The sequence below is a fragment of the Diabrotica virgifera genome, chromosome 5, assembly GCF_917563875.1.
Source record: "Diabrotica virgifera virgifera chromosome 5, PGI_DIABVI_V3a".
Lineage (NCBI taxonomy): Eukaryota > Metazoa > Arthropoda > Insecta > Coleoptera > Chrysomelidae > Diabrotica > Diabrotica virgifera.
Window position 1 is genome coordinate 243,724,496 of NC_065447.1, and position 20,645 is coordinate 243,745,140.

Sequence of the window (20,645 nt, forward strand, 5' to 3'; positions counted from 1 at the left end):
GGTATTGGATCAGTGCGTTTTCTCAGTTTTGACAGAAGCAAAGAGTACTGACAGGCCAAACAGGCCTATTTCAGTATTTCATAAGTGGCGCCGTATTAAAGATCTACAATCCATTTAAAAGCAGCATAAATTACAATCTAGACCAATAAAGACTAATAATAAAAGGGGTGAAAGCATTTATTCAACTTATTTACAAAAAAATCGCAAAAACTTAAGATAAATAATTATTAAAATTAAATTGTCCAGCAAACTTTTCCAACTCCTGACTCAACTCAGGATCATCTCTGAAATCTTCAAGTTTCGGTTTGTGAACATGACCTACTCTCGTACGTCTTCTTCTTCTCTTAGTTCTTTCCGTCATTGCTTCGAACTCCTCAAAAGTTAAAGCACTAGCGCCATTTGCCGGCGGTAAGGTAGGAAAGTTGGTGTGGGTGCTAAGGTTGCATTGTGGTTCTCTCAATTTGGGTACCGTTTCAATCTTATGAATAGCTGGTGAAATAATTTTTATTGACTCCAATTGGGGGTTAATCATAAGGCTGCCTTGATTACAACCAAGAACCTAGAAAAAAGATCTTTAGAAAAAAAAACAAAACTTTAATGGAGAGAGTATAAAATAAGATTAATACAGCAAAAATACAAACTTGGAGAAGCCAACAGATGGACAAGGTAAAGAAAAAGAGAGTGGAATGACAGTAAACAGAATGGTAAATAAAGGGAAATACAAATCACCCAATGGAAATACATCAAAGGGTAAACAAAGGAAACCGATGTTGAAATGAAAAAAAAATGGTATGAGTAGTAATGAGTACCTTAGAGTGTTGCTAGACGACGAACATCAGAGGAGAGACTGAGGTTGCGGGAACCCAAATGAATGAGAACGTAATACCTGGGAGGTTGTCAAGGCGTTAAATAGGATGAAGAATGGTAAGGACGTAGGACTTGATGGAATACGTGTGGAGGTTTGAAACGCTCTAGGAGAGTAAGAGAGAGATGTTTTGTGGCAAATTATGAGTAACATATATAAGGAAAGAAGAATGCCCAATGTATGGCGAGAGGGTGTGATGGAATCATTGTATAAAGATAAAGTGAGCATTCAGGGGGCTTTAAGAACCATAGAGGGATAAAATAAATGTCGCACACAATCAAAATTTGGGAGAGAATCGTGGAGCGAAGTTTAAGGAGAGGCACAGATAGAAAAAGAACAGTTTCGGTATATGCCAGGAAGGAGGACAACCGATGCCATGTTTGCTTTAAAACGAGTGATAGAGAAATACAGCGAACAGAAAAGACAGCTACATTTATTATTTATATAGTCCAGTACGGTTAGATGAATAACAGACCTAACCTTGCATTAGGACCTGCTCCAAATTTTATTTCTCTAATCTTTAGGGGGGTCAATAGTAGTGTAAATTTAAAATCTCGACTGAATTCCGCCGTTGCGTTAGCCGCCATCGAACAGTTTTTGCTCAATATCTCCGCTATTTTCACCTTTTCGACAAAAAGTATAAATACCAAAATTGTTGAAAATGTGATTTTCTATAATTTCTATTGTTACAATTTTTTCGTGCGGTCGATATTTTGCGAATTATGGCGGAAAACAGTGACATTTTTCGTTTATTATTAGTTCCACGACAAAAATGTTCCTATACAAAAAAGAGAGAATTAAATTCTACACAATTTGAATCTCTTTCATTTTCTTTTGCTAAAGTTAATATTTAAGGTAGTACGTATGCGGCAATGGCGCTCGTGATTGATTTTATAGTAATTATTGTTTTTGTTCAATATTGACCCCGTTTTCAACTAAACTTGTTCCAAATATGATTTCCTTCAATTTCTTTTTTAACAATTTTTTCATGCGTTTGATATTTACCGAGTTAAGTGAGAAAATAGTAAAAAGTGGTGGGGGGAAATAATTATTGAATTTAATATTGTTTCCGAGCTGCCCCAAATTTTTTAATTCTATCCTTTCGTGGAGGTCAATAGTAGTGTAAATTTAAAATCTCGACTGAATTCCGCGGTTGAATTAGCCGCCATATTGATTGTAAAAGAGAACCATTGTTGCTTAATATCTCCGTCATTTTCAACTTTTCGACAAAAACGGTAAGATCTAAAATTGTTGGAAATATAGTTTTGTTTTATTTTCTTTTGCACAATTTTTTTATTCGATCAATATTCTCCGAGTTAAGGGGGAAAATAGTGGAAGCGGAGGGGAAGCATAATTATTGAATTGCCTTATTTATTATTAACTTTATGACATAATTGTACATAAACAAAATTAAGGAGAATTATACTTTATACAATTTTTGAAACTTCCAATGAAACACTAACCAAACTAAGTACATAAAAGACATAAATAATATCATATTATGCTTTAAGTTCACTTAATTTTATTAACTAGCGGCTTTTATTGGTTGAATTTGTCTGTCGATAATTTAAGTTTCATGTCAGCTAATATATTTTAATATTTCAACAATTTTTTTTTGAAGTTTGGATCCTGTTGTGGGTAATTTTTCTTCCCCCTCCTTTGCAGACCCGCAATTGGATCTCTCGAAAAATTGTAGTAAATCGTAATTGCAACCATTTCAGTTCTTTCACTTTTTGTCGAAAAGTTGAAAGTGGCGGAGATATTGAACAAAAACAATTGCTATAAAATCAATAATTTCTTACGCTCATACTTTTACCTGATACGTACCACCTTAAATATTGATTTTATCAGAAAAATAAAAGAGATCAAAACTGTACAAAATGTAATTCTCTTCATTTTTGTATAGGTACATATTTGTTGTAAAACTAATAATAAACAAGATAATTAAACAATACAATAATTCTGCTCTGTCACTATTTTTCCCCCACAACTAGGAAAATATCGACAGCACGAAAAAAAATATAATAAACGAAATGATAGAAAATAAGATTTTCAACAATTTAAATTTTTACACTTTTTGTCGGAAAGTTGAAAATCGCGGATATATTGAGCAAAAACGGTTCTTGTTTAAAATCAAGGTGGCGGCTAACGCAACGACGGAATTCAGTCGAGATTTTAAATTTATACTACTGTTGACCCCCTAAAGATTATAAAAATAAAATTTGGGGCAGCTCGTAATGCAAGGTCAAATGCTATCCCGACTGGGCTAATAGTAATGAGAAGTTAGTAAGCTGACGATCTAATACCCTTTCAGCAGATACAACATTCCAGTACGAATTAATTACCTGTGATATATAAAAAGCTTTTTCACTCTCGTCCAAAGAATCCCACAACGTAAGAACAGTACTTCTTATTTCTTGTTTAGAAGCCGTGGGATAGATCCATTGGTATAATGTTCTAGTCCGTTTAGTGAAAAGAGTTTTGGCGGCTTTCAAAATTTCAACTTGTGTAGCTTCGTTTAAATTTTGGGGACATCGAGTATCTTCTTCTGCTACCTATAAGTACCTATATTAGTAAAGATAATAACAATAAGTAAGATCTTATTGTAGATCTAGAGAATAAAATAAAAAGGTGGGCAGAATACCTGAATGAATTATTTGAAGACGATAGAAACAACTTAACTTAGATAATCAATGCAACTGGGCCAGACATATTGAAACAAGAAGTAGAATACGCAATAAGAAACGCTAAAAATGGAAAAGCAAATGGACCTGATGAAATCCCTACAGAACTGCTGAAGCTTTTGAATGATAAATCCGTAACCATAATATTGCATATTCAATTCAATATACAGTACTGGTATAATATCGCAAGAATGGTTGCTGTCTACGTTTGTCACCATACCGAAGAAAACTAAGGCAATGCAATGTTCAGATCATAGAACAATCTCCTTGATGAGTCACCTGCTTAAAATATTTCTTAGAGTCATCCACAACCGAATCTATCAAAAACTAGACATCGATATTAACGATACACAGATGGGATTCAGAAAAGGATTACGTACAAGGGATGCTCTCTTTGCCTTGAACGTTCTAACACAGAGATGCCTAGATGTTAACCAAGAGGTACACGCCTGCTTTATAGACTTTGAAAAGGCCTTTGACAAAGTACGCCACAGTAAACTTAAAGAAATCCTGGAGAGTAAGAACATTGACACCAGAGACATACAAATAATATTAAATCTGTACTGGAATCAGCGAGCTAATATAAAAATAGAAGACCAAACATCGGACGAAATAGAAATACGTAGAGGGGTACGACAGGGTTTTATATTGTCACCGCTCTTTTTTAATATCTACAGCGAACAAATATGCCAAGAAGCTCTCTCATATGCAAACGAAGGGATAATAGTCAGTGGAGAAGTTATCAATAACATTCGATATGCTGACGATACTGTGACAATGGCAAGAACAGCGGAAGATCTACAACATCTAGTTGAAAGTATGAATGAGATATGTAATAACTACGGCATAAGGATGAACGTCAAAAAAACCAAATATATGACCTTCAGTAAGAATCCAATAAATGACACTAGTATCACAATAAACGGTACCCAACTTGAAAAAGTAAACGAATACAAATACTTGGGAACCCTTATCAATGAAACAGGTGACCAAAATCACGAGATAAAAAGACCTATTGAAATTGCCAAGTCTACTTTTATAAAAATTAAAAAAATATTTTGTAATCGTGATATTAGTATTCATCTACGAACTAGAATGTTAAAATGCTATGAATTCAGTACTTTGCTCTACGGTGTTGAGTCATGGACTCTTAAACAGAGGAATATTAAAAACTTTGAAAGCTTTAAGATGTGGTGCTACCGCCGTATACTAAGAATAAGTTGGGTGGATAAAATTACAAATGAAGAAGTAATACGCAGAATAAATAACGAGCCAGAAGTTCTACTGAATATAAAAAAGAGAAAACTTGAATACTTAGGCCACCTGATGAGGGGACAAAGTACACATTCCTTCAAAATATAATGCAAGGAAAAATCCAAGGACGAAGAAATCCAGGCCGTAGAAGAATGTGCTGGATGAGAAATTTCAGAGAGTGGTTTGGCTGTACCACTAACGAATTGTTCAAAACACCAGTAAATAAAATTAGAATCGTCCTAATAATAACCAGTCTCTAATAGGAGAAGCACTCAAAGAAGAAGAAGTAAAGATAATAATATATAATAACTGATAGGATAACAGATCTGGAGATGTACAGGGTTCTTGGGATAATGTTAGCTAGAGAGTTACTCTGTACTATGGTTAAAAAATCATTTTCACCTGCAGAGTCTTCTGTGATCTCTTTAAAACCAAAATAATATAACCAGACAGGCACTCGAATACGAACCAGATGGAACAAGAAAAGGAGAAAGACCAGATAATTGCTGGAGAACAACTGTAACAAGAGATCATTGAAGAATTGTCCTGATATGATATGGAGAGTGGTCCAACAGAGAACGGGAAATACAGAGGAGTGGACATTGTTCGAGGAAATTTCGAAGGAATAAAACAGAAGATGATGTGCTGATTCAGTCAATCAGCCATCTTTCATTTTTGGCGAAGAAATGCAAGAGCACTCAATACTCCATATTGAGGGAAGGCAGTAAAGAGAGAAAGAGAGAGGGTATAACAAAATTGTAGTCGTAATATAGTAACTAGTAGTAAACAAAGTTTTGTTCTTGTTTGTTTCTAATCTCATCATTGTTGTCTTGTACATATAGGGGAGTGCATATAGATTTTCACTTCGGAAAAAATCAAACAAGATAGAACTTTTTGTAATTTCATTAAAAATTTTTTAATAAACAACACATCAAAAAGTTCTACTCGAAAAGTGTGTGCTTCATTTTTTATTAAACAAATGAACTACGAAGTTTTATGTTTTTTTTTTAAATAACTCCGAAAATATAAATTTTAGAACAAAACTGACTTGACCATTGAAAAATTCAGAAAATTTTACAAAAAAACCTTAGATAAAGAATTTTCTAAAATTAAATCTGTATCTTCTATAATTTTTTATTTATAACGCCAAAGTCACCTTTCTCACAAACATTGGCGCACTGTAAAACTAGCGTACGGCGAAGTGCACGGTTGAGTTATTTTAATGTAATTCTTAAACTAATGGATCAAATAAAATTTTAGAAATTGAACCTAAAAGAAAAATAATTAAGCTATCTTATGGTTATAATAAAAAGAAATAAAATTTATGGGCATAAGTACGGTGGGGGCGGAAAGTGAGCCTTACATGAATTTTGTTTAAAAATGATTTAAAAATGTGTAATTAATACAATTTTTCTTATAAAACCCTCAATTTGGCAAACCTTACCTTACAAGCATCTTAATAAATGATGTTTCATTCAAAAAAAATCTCAAAAATTTAATTCAAATGATATGACGTCTTAAAAAATGTAATTTTTGAAATCTTCGTAGTGTTATTGAATTACCACCATTTTAAGACGGTATTACTCAAGTTTGAACAAATCTACCACAGTTTTATAAGTGCTTTTTTAAAGCTTGGGATGTAATCTTTCAAATGCACTAAATTATTTTACTTTAGACATGAAATAGACTATTTCTTTTTGAGAAAATTAAGAAAGATAACAAAAATGTAATACAGAAACCGAAAATTACCAGCTCAAAAAATGTTTATATAAAGTAATCAAAACTTTTTTCTGGAAAACTTACCTAAAATACTTACATTTAATAATAAACTTCAACAATAATCAATGTCCAGCAAACATTTTTTTTAGCTCTTATACAGTATGTCTGCGTAACTTGGAACCTATTGATAACTTTTTTATTATCAGTTTTACGAAAAAAAGTTATTCATTTTAAAATACTATGCATCGTATATAGTCTAAGATGCAATCATCAAATATCAAATTTAATGAATTTTATACGAGGTATGTAAAAAAATATGAATTTCACTCAAGAGTAAAGTATCGTTAAATTTCACAATATCGAAAATTGTTATTAAGAAAAGTTGATTGGAATTAAAAAATTTGTTTTAGTGTTCAATTATATCCTTCTAATTAAAATATTGTGAATAATAAAGGCACTTAACTCTTAAGAAAAATTCATATTTTTTACATACCTCGTATAAAATTAAAAAAGTTTAATATCTGATTGTTGTATCTTAGATTTTAGACCAGGAAGAGCCTTTTATTAGGAATAACTTTTTTTCGTAAAAGTGATAATAAAATAGTTATCATAATTGTAATAAAATGATGATGAGTATCCGTAATTTGAGAAAAAATTGAAAAAAATTTTTCGATTAGAAGAATGTAATTGTATATTTAAACATAGTTTTTAATTTCAAACAACTTTTCATAATAGCATTTTTTGATATTTAGTTCAGAGAAATAAGGAAAAAAAATATCGTGTTGGTGACACATCCCCCTCCAGGCTGAAACCAAATTTTTCGAGTAATATGGTCATCTATAATAATAAACTATATGTTTTCTGCAGCCGATTTTGATGATATACATAGTTATAAACAAATGAAGATCAAAAAACGGTAAATTTTCGCTTTTTTCGTCTCTTACTAAAAAATTGGGCATTTTAAACAAATTTGAGAGTAATAAACTCATAAACCGTATAAAAAACTTCAATATGGCGTTAGCTGAATATGTCTATCCTTATTGGTTACTTAGAAAATTGCCAAATAAATCATAAATTTTGAGTTTTTATAAATACTCATAACTTATGTAAAAATTAACTTAGAACCTTCTTATTACATGGAATGCTGATACTTCTGATGCTTAAATTACACCCTAAATTCCAAAGTAATTGGTCAAATAGTTTAAAAGTGATTTAATTTGTTTATCCAAAATTAATTTTTTTTGCAACACTGTAAGTCAGAAAATGATGAAGTTACAGTAATATTTTGGATAGTTTATGAAAGAAGAAAATTTACAGTATTAATTTAATTTAAAAAAAATGACAAAAAATAATTATAGATATTGCAAAATAATTTTGCAAAAACATGTGAATTAAAAAAATGGGGGGGCTAACTTTGTCCCTAAATGTCCTAGAACAGTTGTTTTTCTTTCTAAATGTGTATAAAAATTCAGTCTTTCTAAATATGAAAAAATAATTTTTCTACGGGTAACGGTTAAAAAGTTATTCTAATTGTTTATAAGTAAGCAAAAAATGGACATGTTCTTGCAAAATAATTTTACACTGTTTAAAATTTTTTTTTCATTTATTTTTAATTAAGGTAATAGTATAAATGTTCTTCTTTCATAAACTGTCAGAAGTCTTACTGTAACATCATAATTTTCTGACTTGTAGTGTTGCAAAAAAAATGAATTTGGGAAAATAAATTAAATAACTTTTAAACTATTTGACCAATTGCTTTGAAATTTAAAATATAATTTAAGTACAAGAAGTCTCGGCATTCCGCGTAATAAGAAGATTCTAAGTTAATTTTGACCTAAGTTACGAATATTTATAAAAACTCAATATTTATGATTTATTTTGCAATTTTCTAAGCAACGAATAAGGTTGGACATATTCAGCGAATGCCATATTGAAGTTTTTTATACGATTTATGAGTTTCTTACTCTCAAATTTGTTTAAAGTGCTTAACTTTTTGGTAATAGACGAAAAAAGCGATAATTTACCGTTTTTCGATCTTCATTTGTTTATAACTATGTATATCATCAAAATCGGCTGCAGGAAACATATAGGTTAATAATATAGATCTCCATACTACTCAAAAAATTTGGTTTCGGCCTGGAGGGGGATGTGTCACGAGAAAAACCTTATTTCCCTGGACTAATTCTGAAATATAAAGGTAGGTACTTTACTCTTTAACGAAATTCATATTTTCGACATAACTCGTATAAAATTAATAAAATTTGATATCTGATGGTTGAGTTTTAGATTCTTGACTATCCAGAGCATTTTATGAAGAATAATTTTTTTTTGTAAAATTGATAATAAAAAAGTTTTCCATGTGGTTCCTAGCTACGCAGACATACTGTATAAGAGCTTATGTAGAAGAATATTCAAATTGCAATGCCATATTCGGATTCAGTATAATCAAAAACAAAATAGAAACATATTTGATCAAAGTAAAATAATGAATTTAACGATATTTTTAAAATTATTTACAAAACAATTGTTATTGTTTAAACAATTAATAAACAGTTAGCGGCCAAATCCGCGAGTAGAACATTTTACTTTAACATGTATATAAACTAAAAAAAAAAAGTTTTAGAAAAATATAAGCTTGTTTTACCGAAACAATGCATGTTTTCGTTCTAATTGCACTCCCCTAATAATGGTATGTTTGATCCTAAGCCTAATCATCACTAATACTGTATTAATAGCCTCTGTTGTATTTGCATAACTCTGAATTACCTAACAATTGAGGTACTACCAACGTACTTACCATAACAAGTTTTCCTTCAGTTGTGTAAACAAATTTTCCACGCTTCCTTTTTCCAGAAACGCAGATATGTTGACTTTGCTGACTTGAAATTTCTGGACAATTGCCCAATTGCATGTTTTCTTTCTAAATAATAGAAAAATATATGGGTTAACAAATGTAAGACAATTCACTGTGTTTATATTAGTTAAAAAAACATGTTAAAAAATAATTTAGTTCAGGAATTTTCCAAGTTTAGCGATGCTCTAAAAACCCGATCATCATTTTCAAAAGTAATATCAAATACTATCGACTGTAATACATCTAGTCCAGAAAGCCACTGCGCATCCGCTAGGAAAAATATTCTGATTCGGATTTTTTGCACAATCTTACTCAAAAAGGACTCATTTTAACAAATTTGCATGTTGCCAGGACCAAAAGGCGGTCAAAAATTTTTTAAACGTTTTTTTTTTGTTTTTTTCCTAAAATTAATATTTTTTTGCATGGAAAAAAGTTTTTTTAGGTTTTTTGGATCATTACAAACAGAAAAGGTCTTTAGTGACTTTTCTCTAAAAATGATAGTTTTTGACATATAAGCGATTAAAAATTGAAAAATTGCGAAATCGGCCATTTTTAACCCTCAAAAACTATGTGAAAAACTGAAAATTTGAATGTTGCCAAGGTAGATATTTAAACATCGATTGATAAAATCCCGAAGAGTTTTTTGTAATACAATATTCAAAACTCCTTTGTTTTTTAATTGCTAATCAAGCGTGCGCGACACAATTTTCCACCGACAGTATGGTGCAAATGAAAGGAATAAATTCATTTCATAAACCGGCGACTTTAAGGAAAAATCCCGAAACAGGTCGATTTTTATTTTTAAGTTATGATATTGTGGCATATATGGTATACTAGTGACGTCATCCATTTGGACGTGATGAAGTAATCGAGGATTTTTTTAAATGAGAATAGGGGGTCGTGAGCTGGGTCATTTGATAGGTTCTTCAATTCTCTATTCAGTAATATAAACATTTACATAATTATTTATACAGGGTGTCCAAAAAATTTTTATTAAATTAAATTATTTGACAAAAAAATAAGTAGAATACATATAGATTGTGATCCTTGGATTATCCACTACTTATTCTCAAATTTTCAAGCAAATCGATACATTCTGTAAAAATTGCGAGGTTTTGTCCTATTTTAAGTTTCATTACTTGGACTAAATGTGAAACAAATATTGATGTGAGTGATGCTTATTCTTGAATCATTTTAAGTTTTTAAATAATTTTTAAAATACTGAGTTCTTCTATATCTACTTAAGCCTTAAGTTAACCTAAAGTAAAACATTTCTATACATTAACATACCTTAAAATGTGAAACATTTTCTGAGGAACCATGAGCAGATTCTTCATATACTCTCATATATTTATGTTTATTGTCGAGATTTGTTGTGGTAAAGCGTTGTCTATTTCCCCCTCTTCTATGATAGTATGTCAAATTTTCGTTCGAAATACTTAAGTCCATAGGTTCTTCTGAATAATTGGTAAATTTGTAGGAAATTTGATTCAAATTCAAATTACCAGCTGAATTAGAAAATCTGTTTGGCAGCTGGAAGACAATAATTTAAAATTTAATTCTATACTACAATCGAAAAAAAAAAAAAGAGAATTAGAGTTGGATGTGTATGTGAATTAAAGGATATTATTTTATAGAATTAAACCATGAATAATTATTGTAATGGGGAATACATTTTATTTGTTTTGCAGTAAATTGTGCACGAAAAATTATTAAAGATCTTAACTTGTAACTGTTTATAATCGACTCAAGATAAATTTGTTGCATAATAATAATCGATGAAGATTACATGGACTGGACAAAGAGTACCTCTGGTACAATTAGTATAACTGCGAGAAATCATAGGAAAAATATTACTGATGGGATTCGGATAGCAAGATCCAGCAGAGAAGGATAATCAGAAGAAGGTAATAGACATCAATAGACGAAATCCTTGCCAATTTAGTTTAAAGAAAAAGTCACGATTTGCTCACAGAATGTTAAAACCTTATACAAGACAGTTAAGACTATCAACAGACATAAGAAAAATATTTCCTTGTGGCATTTTTATAATAATTAACCATTTATATGGGAAATAAGCCACAAGTAAATTGAAAAAAATAATTTTATTAACGTTTCGACGCCCAAATCGGGTGTCGTTGTCAAAATACAAAATACTACTAAAATAAACAAAAATGTTGTTGCTAAGTAAAATATTCTTCTAATAATTTATTTAATCTGACTCATTTATATTGGCAATTCAGACATATATCATATATTTTAAAGTAGAAGACTTAAAATGATATTGTCAATATTTATGAGTTGCGTTCCTGGGACGATTTTACTGAAATATAGTTCATTCGATTACATGAAATCAACCCCAACTCAAGAATATCCGTCACAGAAAAATCATAGCATGTGATCTGTCTTTAAAAAGACAACCAAATGCAACGATGACAGTAAAATTCTCGCGTTAGAAATTCCATAGTAAATCACGAGGAAAAACCAGGAAAAAACCTCGTGATACTATCAATAGAAAGAAAATGCCACGATTAGGAAGTCAATAACATATCGAGTAACATAATGAGAGTAAACTAAATGTAAGACCAAATACTTACGATGACGGGATAGTATCACGAGGCTTTTTCCTGGTTTTCCCTCGTGATTTACTATGGAATCTCTAATGCGAGAATTTTACTGCCATCGTTGCATTTGGTTGTCTTTTTAAAGACAGATCACAAGCTATAATTTTTTTGTGACGGATGTTCTTAAGTTGGGGTTGATTTCATGTCAAGTCTTCTACTTTAAAATGTATAATATATGTCTGAATTGCCAATATAATTGAGTCAGATTAAATAAATTATTAGAAAAATATTTTACTTAGCAACAACATTTTTGTTTATTTTAGTAGTATTTTGTATTTTGACAACGACGCCCGATTTGGGCGTCGAAACATTAATAAAATTATTTTTTTTCAATTTAATTGTGGCTTATTTCCTATATAAATAGTTAATTATAAGGAAAATAAACGAAATGAGGTAGACGAACTCTGGGCAATGTGAAATTAGTAACCACCACATATATTACTCAGGTAACCCCAAAGGAAGACATAAAAACGGAGCAACTATAACCTTAAATCAAGAAACTACCAGACTTATTAAAAACTTTGTACCTATATCGGAAATAATGCTCCTGCTTCAACTTAATACTTACCTAATTACAACTAACATTATCCAGGTGTATGGAATGGCATAGGTCAAGATGTTTCCTGAGAGGAGCAGGAAAGGAAGACCAAAGAAGACCTGGTGGAGACACTCGGACAAAATATGTCAGTAAAAGGATTGCTATTTACTCAACATAGAAATATATAGCAGAATGTTTACTACATTATATTACTTAGGGAAACTGACACCACATAGAGATAAACGCAAAGATAATGATAATCATGCATTAAAATTTTGAAAGTGTTTATTCAGTCATTGAGTATTTTAAATCTATCGAATGACACCAAACACGACCCCACACGGAGGTGGGGTGGGGGTTACTTTAAAATCTTAAATAGGAGCCCCCATTGTTATTGCAAATTTGGATTCCTTACGTAAAAATAAGTAATATTTATTCGAGACATTTTTTCGAATTATGGATAGATGGCGCTATAATCGGAAAAACGATTGTTGGAAATGGAAAATTAAATTAAAAAATGGAATGTCCCCACTAAAATGGAAAATTTAACTTTTTTGGTTTTAGGACCTACTCTTCACAACCTAATAGGTCCCCATAACGCTCGAATAACTGCAAATTTAACATACTTGCCTCCCCTTACTATTACTAATTTTCCATGCATGCTGTTAATTCAAAAACTATACAGACTATGAAAATATCTTTCATATAACTGTTTCATTGCTTTTCCGATGTAACTGCATCTTTTTAGATTTTTGTTACAGACATAAAGGATATCATACTAGTGAATATTTTGTATAAAGTAACTAAAGATTTAAGCAGATGAAAATAAAAAGTAACAAAATATACATTACAATAATTACCCCATCTCTTCGTTGCTTGGGATTAAATATTTTCCTTTGTGTTTCCATTGAAAATTGTAAAATGGTCTGGAAGTTTATCAAAAGTCGAGGCAACAATTTAATTAGACGTTTAAGATTGTTATAAACAAATTTTGTTTATATGGCAACGTAATTAGTTCTAAGGTATTTATATTTACGTAAAACAAACAAAATCTTCTTTTTCTTCTGTATTATTGTATGGCCTTTAGCATACTGAAACACTAGCTTGAAGTATGACGAAAAATATGTTTTTAGCGAAATGGAACTATAGAGCTTAAATGTATCGTAATTAATATTTATGTTACAATAATTCAGAGAAGCCAGTAAAAAAATCTTACATTTTCACTTAAGTTAGAGATACTTTGTAATTGATGCTAAATTAGCTAGGTGACCAAAGGAAGATTTTTCATTGGAGATGTAACTCAAAACGCCACTCGAGGGAGACAAAATTTTATCTCAAGCCAGAATACTACAAAATGATTCAATTTCGTTAAAAAAGAAAACATTAACAGCAGTGGAGTAAATTGTAGTTCATATCACGTTTGATAAACACAATTCAATTTTAAATAAACCTGTCTCGCATGTTTAGCTCAACATTTGATTTATTTAGTATTATTTCAGTATATTATTTAAACGGTAACCAAGTTTTGCGCTTGATGATACTAATTCCACCTGAAATTCGAACTGGATTTTCATTTTATATTTTTAGACTTTATTTTAACATTTTAACTAAAGTGCCAGACAGACTGTTTGGAAAAGCATTTAGTGCTTTTATTAATATTTTATTTTAGTATCTTTAGTATCTTTTTGTCTTTCGTTACTTATTTAATTACTTATTTTAGTGTAGGTATGTTACTGTCTCTAAATTTCCCAAGTTAAAATTGGCAACTTCTGCATATTATCGCAGCATTCAAGGATTTTTTGATAATCATGACAATAAATTACAGATATCTTTAAACATGTGTATTGGAAACATCATTAACTTTAACCGTGAATCATATATTTTAAATTTATCAATAAACTCGCAAGGGTTTTTGGCTCTTTATTACTTCGATAAGGCTGCGAACCAAGAGTTTCGACATTTCTCAAGCGTTTTCTAGGTTTAGAACTTTTATCCGTTGCGTAAGGGTCAAGAAAAGGCTCGTCGTTCTATAAATAGGACGGGAGCCCTGCCAACCGATCAAGTAAAGATAACTCCTTAGAATTGTAGGCGATTGGTGCTCAAGACTCAAGAAAATAAATTGATTATTGATTGGTGAAAAGATATAAAATATTGAAGTTAAAAAAGAAATAAGAATCGAAGATCACTTGTCAGCAGAGATAAATATTTTTATGATGGTAAGGCAGGAGTATAAATATATTGTCATCACTGCTATTATCCAACATATACAGTGAGGCCATGTTCAAAGAGACTAGGTATATATTATAGACGGAGAAACTATGAATGCCCTGAGGTAGCGGATGACACGGTCATATTTATTTTAACTTTACAGTCCTTGCCATATTATAGTACAACGAGTGAACGAAAACTGTCGCAAGTATGGCATCAGAATAAAGTTCAGAAAGAAAAAATTGATGGTTATCGCAAAATATACACGAGACAACGAAGTATTACGTATGTATAACTCATGAAACAGGGCAAATTCAAGAGATTCATGAGCTATTCAAACGATAACTCAAGTCGAAACGACGATCAAGTCGTTTTAAAACCACTAGTACCAAATTTCCAAATATGAAGAATATGCAACAAAAATCTAAAGATGGGCCTAAGAAGGCCTAAGGGCCTTTTTAAGACTACTGCGCTGCTATGTTTTTACAACGGTACTCGTCAGCTCTGAGCACTAGACAATGAAACAATTAGAGATAAAAAAATGAGAGGCATTTGAACGCTGGCGCTATCGCAGAGTTAATAAAAATTAATTGAGTTTAAAGGGGAAAGCAAGTTTTGATTCTACAACACTGGTTCAAAAATACAAACATTTAAAATTATTTCATTTTTAAAATGCTAGTTTGTTTTTTCTGAGAATTCCATTCAGTTGCTGTTCATTCTGGATGTACTAATACACTTCTGTCTTATTTTGTATTTTTAGTCTCAGTGTAGAAATGGTTTCGGGAGACTGGGGATATTATAAGAAAGTGTTCTACAAGGCATTCGAAAGTGATATAATTTCTTACCAACAGATGGCGAACAAATTGAGGAAATTTTTATATAATGCCTTTGCTTGAGAAAAATTAGGAAAAAAAGGTTCGAATATTATTTTATTTAATGATTATTGGTATAATACTTTGTAATTTAACGGGTGTTCTGATAATTTCTTTATGTTTTTTTACGGTCATACTAATATCGTTGATTGATAAATACGGAAAGATACGAAAGCCTATGCATTATTTTGTTGTCTTTAAAACCTGCCTGTATAGTGGCGCGCCTAGCTTAAATTTGTTGGAACTAGCCTTAGAGGGAAGTGTAAAATTCCCCCTACTCAAGGAACTAGCCAAGAACACGCGGTTATTTTGCATGGCCCGTATTCAAAATTTTAACTCAGCAGTCACTATCATATTAATCTATATTATTTTTTTTTTATTTTTGTTTCTGCAAAAATGTTGGAAATATAAATTGACTATAGAGTTTTTTTCACTAGTCTTGACCTCACAAGTAAATACTTTTCGAGTTATTTGCGAGTGAATATATTATTTCTCAAAAAATACTACGTTTTTAGACGGATTTTCGCAAATAACTAAAAAAGGAAGTATTTCACCAAAAAAACATTCATAGCAAAAATACAGCTTATCAAAAAGTGAAAAAAATGTTTTATATAAATAAGACATATTATGAAGTCGTAGACCCAGTGAAAGCAGAGTTGTAGCTAATGAAAAGTAGGTTCTTATTATTTGTCAAATTCAAAATTGAATATTTCTACATGAAATAACCAAAAAATTAAGAACTTTTCGGGGAAAACTCATCATAACTTTTTTAAAAAGTTTAAAAACAACTTTATTTTTTTTTAGTTTCTAGTATCAGAAGTAAACAAGTTGCGCACAAAATAAAGTTGATCCCTTTTTTTGTAAAAAAATCTAAAAATCACCTCCTAATTAGCATCTCAAATGAAATTAATCAGTAGCGCTTCATAAGTTACTTTACGTATGTATGCTTATTATGGAGGATCTGTAAGTTTCATCGGTTCAAAGTGCTTATTTTTGAAAGGCTGTAGTTGAAAGGACTTCAATGAGTCACTAAACACGAGTATATGCAAATTCGGAACAGCCATATCTTAACCAATTTTTGTATTACAGTAAAACAAAATATTCAGAAAACCAAAACCTTTACACTTTGGGATATTTCGTATCACTGATAATTAAAAAATTATTAAAAAAAAGGCATTTTTTTTTCAAAATAAAAAATACTGTAAAACTAAATTTACGATTAAACTTACAGATCATATGTATTATAAACAATACATAAGTAAAGTCACTTGTGAAGCGGTAACAATAATTTGATTTTATTCGTCTTGAGGGGCCAAACGAAAAACACAAACTACTTTTTTTCTTTTTAAATCGTGTTCTGTTGTGATTTATAGCAAATTTATAGCATCTCTTTCGAAATAAAAATTTTATGCAAGTTCCCTTTTAGAGGGTGATTTTCAAGCTTTTTTAAAACTATCTTTTACAAAAAAAGACCAACTTTATTTTCAGCGTAACGTGCTTACTTTAATGCTAGAAACATTTTTAAAAACAAAAACAAAGCTTTTTAAACACTTTTAAAAAGTTGCGATGAGTTAGCAAATTTATAGCATCAAGTTCCTTTTTAGAGGGTGATTTTCACGCTTTTTTAAAACTATCTTTTACAAAAAAAGACCAACTTTATTTTCAGCGTAACGTGCTTACTTTAATGCTAGAAACTTTTTTAAAAACAAAAACAAAGCTTTTTTAAACACTTTAAAAAAGTTGCGATGAGTTTTCCCAGAAATGTGCTTTATTTTTTGGTTATTTCACGTTGAAATATTCGATTTGGAATTTGACGAATAAGAACTTACTTTTTTAGCTACAACTCTGCTTCTACTGAGTATAAAGACTTTATACAGACATTTTTTTTTTAAATTTTTTATAAAGTATATTTTTATTGAATACTCTTTTCGATAAAATACTTGCTTATTGTGTTATTTGCGTAAAACCGTCTAAAAACGTGTTTTTTTTTTGTTAAAAAACGAACATATTCACTCTCAAATAACTCGAAAAGTATTAGCTTAGTGAAAAAACTCAATGGAACAAAACTTGCTACAATTAATAAAAAATAACAGTAAAAAAAAATAAGAAAAAATAATAAAAAAAAAACAAATTAACAATACAAAAAAAATACAACACAAAATACAAAAAAAAATAAAAATTTACAAAAAAAAATGAACAAACAAAACAGAGTATTATTTAGATAATTGTAGATAATAATGTTAGTTTGTTATGTATTTAGAGTTAGTAAGTACAGAAAAAATTCTTCTGATTGAAAAATCAAATTTGTTTGTTTTTAAAATAACAAAATGTCTGGCTAATTGGCTTGGCCAAGGCCATCAAATTCACAAAAAAAAATTTAATCAGTTTATCTACTTGATAGATACTAGATATTAGACTTATTGATATTATAGCTACCTAGCCTTATACAAAGTGGATTTAGAAAGTCCACATCTACATTAGACAACCTAGTGGATATTGAATCTGTAATTCATGGGTCATTTGGATGTGATAAAGTATGTTTGGCTTATGGCTATCTTTTATTATATTTTATAACGCGTGCCATTTGGGGATTAGATATAAAAATTCTATTAAGTTGGTCAATTTCAGGAAATATAAAATTTATTAATAATTTCCTGTATAGACGAAACTTATTCGAATAAATAACGTTCTTTTAGACTCAAAAATCCAATTAAACGACATTCCTCAATGGTCTACTCGTTGCACTTTTCCTTATTGCCGTCAATGACATCGCTAAATCACTTAACCCACTAGTCATTTAGAAATCAGAGAATTGGTGAAACACTACTGGCCTAGAATTTTCTCCCACTAAAACGAAAACAATAATCTTCAGTAAAACTCAAAAGAAGCACATTATACTACCAAAAATCTACCTAAAGAATTTCTTCTTCTACTTTTTCTTTTATATAGGCAGTACTACCTGTTTTTCTTCAACGGTGCCTTTCATTCTGTCCCTAAATTGTCATTCCATCTTTTCCTTGGGTGTCCTATACTTCTTCGGCCTAACGGTGACTTGTCCCTGGCTATTCTTACTATCCTTGATTCAGACATCCTGCTTATGTGTGGATTCCACTCTTCTTTTCCATTCTTTACCCAGGTATTTATATTGTCTACCCCACATATGCATCTGATTTCCTCACTTCTTACCCTGTCCCGTAGTCCTTTTCCAGCAATCCTTCTTAAGATCTTCATTTTGTTGGTATCCAGACGTCTTTGTATTTTGCTTGCATCTGATCTTGTTTAGGCAGTGTAAGTCATAACTGGTCTAATAACTTCAGTCAAATGACTTATATATTCGGTCCTTTGTTTCCACTCTAAGGTATTTGTTTTTCCAAATTGTGTCGTTTAGGCATCCGGCCGTTCTACTGGCTTTAATTATTAGTCTTTAACCTCTTCTTCGATATTATTGTCGGCTGATAGATTAATTCCCAGGTATTTACTTTTATTGTCGTAAGTCCAATTTGCATCTTATTGGTTCTTTGGATATTACTAAGCATTTTGTTTTTTAAGCTGATATTTTCATATTCATTTCTTTTGCGTTAATGTTGAATTCGTGCAGTAATCTTTGTAGGTCGTCTTCGCACTCTGCTACTAACACGGTGTCATCAGCGTAACAGAGTATTTTTATCTCTTTATCGCCCATTTTTTACCCTCTTTTTTTCTTCACTTGTTTTATTATTGCATCCAGAGTTATGTTAAAAAGTAGAGGGATTAGTGAATCTCCTTGCTTGATTCCTGTGTTTGCTTCTATAATATGGGTTCTGTTATTATTCCATTGACTTTCATTTCTATTTTATTTCGTACATAAATGTTTTCTATTAGTTTTATAATATCCAGTGGTAAATTTTTGTCATATAGTAGGTGTATCACGTCTTTTAATTGTATTCTATCAAACGCTTTCTCTAGGTATATAAAACAGAAAAACCCTCGCTTGTTATACTCTAATGATTTCTCCGCTATTTGTCTTATCACAAAAACTGCATCGTTATGATCTTCCCCTTCTAAAGCCTTGTTGTTCAACCGATATATTTATGCACGCCATTATTTTCTTCATCAGTATTTTTGTTGGGAGTTTCAGTATAGTGCTCCGTAAATTTATCCCTTTAAAATTACTGGGATCTGCCCTATCACTTTTCTTAATAACGCTATCATCTGAGTGGTATTCCATTCTTCTGGAATTCTTCCTGTATTTATTATTTTACTTATCAGGATATTCAGTTCTTTGTGACGTCTCTCTCCTCCGTATTTTAAAAGTTCATTAGCTATTCCATCTTTCCCTGGTGCTTTTCGATTTTTCATCTGTTTTAAGGCGTTCGTTATATCTTCCTCTTTAATTTCTGTTTGCTCATCCGATTCTAATCCTGGTTTTCCAGTTCTTCATGATTAGCTGTTTGATACAGGTTTTCTAGTTAAGTTGTCCATGTATTTGTATCAATATGTTTTACTTCTATCAATTCCTTCATCTCTGCTGTTTGACCTCTTATCATTTTCTCCATCTCTTTTGAAAATGCTTACCAATGTTCTGTTTTCTTCCTTCTTACTATTGAGTTTAACTCATTTCAAACTCTTTTAGATTCTTCACATATGTTTGTCTCGTTCTTTTGAATTTGTATTCTAGCTAGATTTTCTTTTTTTCTTGGCATTTTATTTTTATTTCTTCACAGATCCATAGGGTGTTCTCCTTTTCTTTCGTATATGTTTACTTATCTTAAGTTCTCCAAGTGCGTCCGTTGCTGCCATTTTGATATTATCTCTAATCTTCCTTCAACTTTCTTCTATGTCTTCATCTGGTGTTATGTAGTTTTCGTTCAGTACTTTTTGCAGTCTTGTCTGGTATAGATCTCGTGTTGACAAGTCTTGTAGCTGTTCTACTTTTATTCTTGTCTCACATTCAGTAGGGTCTTTTTTCCTGTTTTTTGTAGATGTATTCTGATTTTTCCAAGTACTAGTTTGTGATCACTTCCGATATTAGCTGCACTTAAACATCT

The 20,645-nt window shown here is 30.8% G+C and overlaps 1 protein-coding gene across 2 annotated transcripts; it reads right to left on the reverse strand.

Annotated features, from left to right (window-relative positions):
* Positions 1-159: 159 nt before the first annotated feature.
* On the reverse strand, positions 160-13,506 carry LOC114325092 (uncharacterized). 2 transcript variants are annotated; one of them, XM_028273028.2, is made up of 5 exons: positions 13,399-13,506; positions 10,667-10,909; positions 9,320-9,442; positions 3,211-3,420; positions 160-559 (listed from the first exon to the last, which is right to left on the reverse strand). In XM_028273028.2, the coding sequence occupies exons 1-5, from the start codon at positions 13,444-13,446 to the stop codon at positions 212-214; spliced, it is 972 nt and encodes a 323-aa protein (XP_028128829.1). In that variant the 5' UTR covers positions 13,447-13,506; the 3' UTR covers positions 160-211. The 2 variants fall into 2 exon arrangements, with proteins under 2 accessions (XP_028128829.1, XP_028128828.1); XM_028273027.2 differs by having other exon boundaries at positions 13,390-13,491.
* Between the last annotated feature and the right edge of the window lie 7,139 nt (positions 13,507-20,645).

What these genes read in the sequence shown, in the direction of transcription:
- LOC114325092 (XM_028273027.2), bottom strand. Translation starts at nt 13,446, where the DNA reads ATGGAAACACAAAGGAAAATATTTAATCCCAAGCAACGAAGAGATGGG. An exon ending in CTGAAGGAAAACTTGTTATG is followed by an intron (nt 3,421 to 9,319) that starts GTAAGTACGTTG and finishes AGGTACTTATAG; the next exon opens with GTAGCAGAAGAAGATACTCG. An exon ending in AAGCTTTTTATATATCACAG is followed by an intron (nt 560 to 3,210) that starts GTAATTAATTCG and finishes TCTTTTTTCTAG; the next exon opens with GTTCTTGGTTGTAATCAAGG.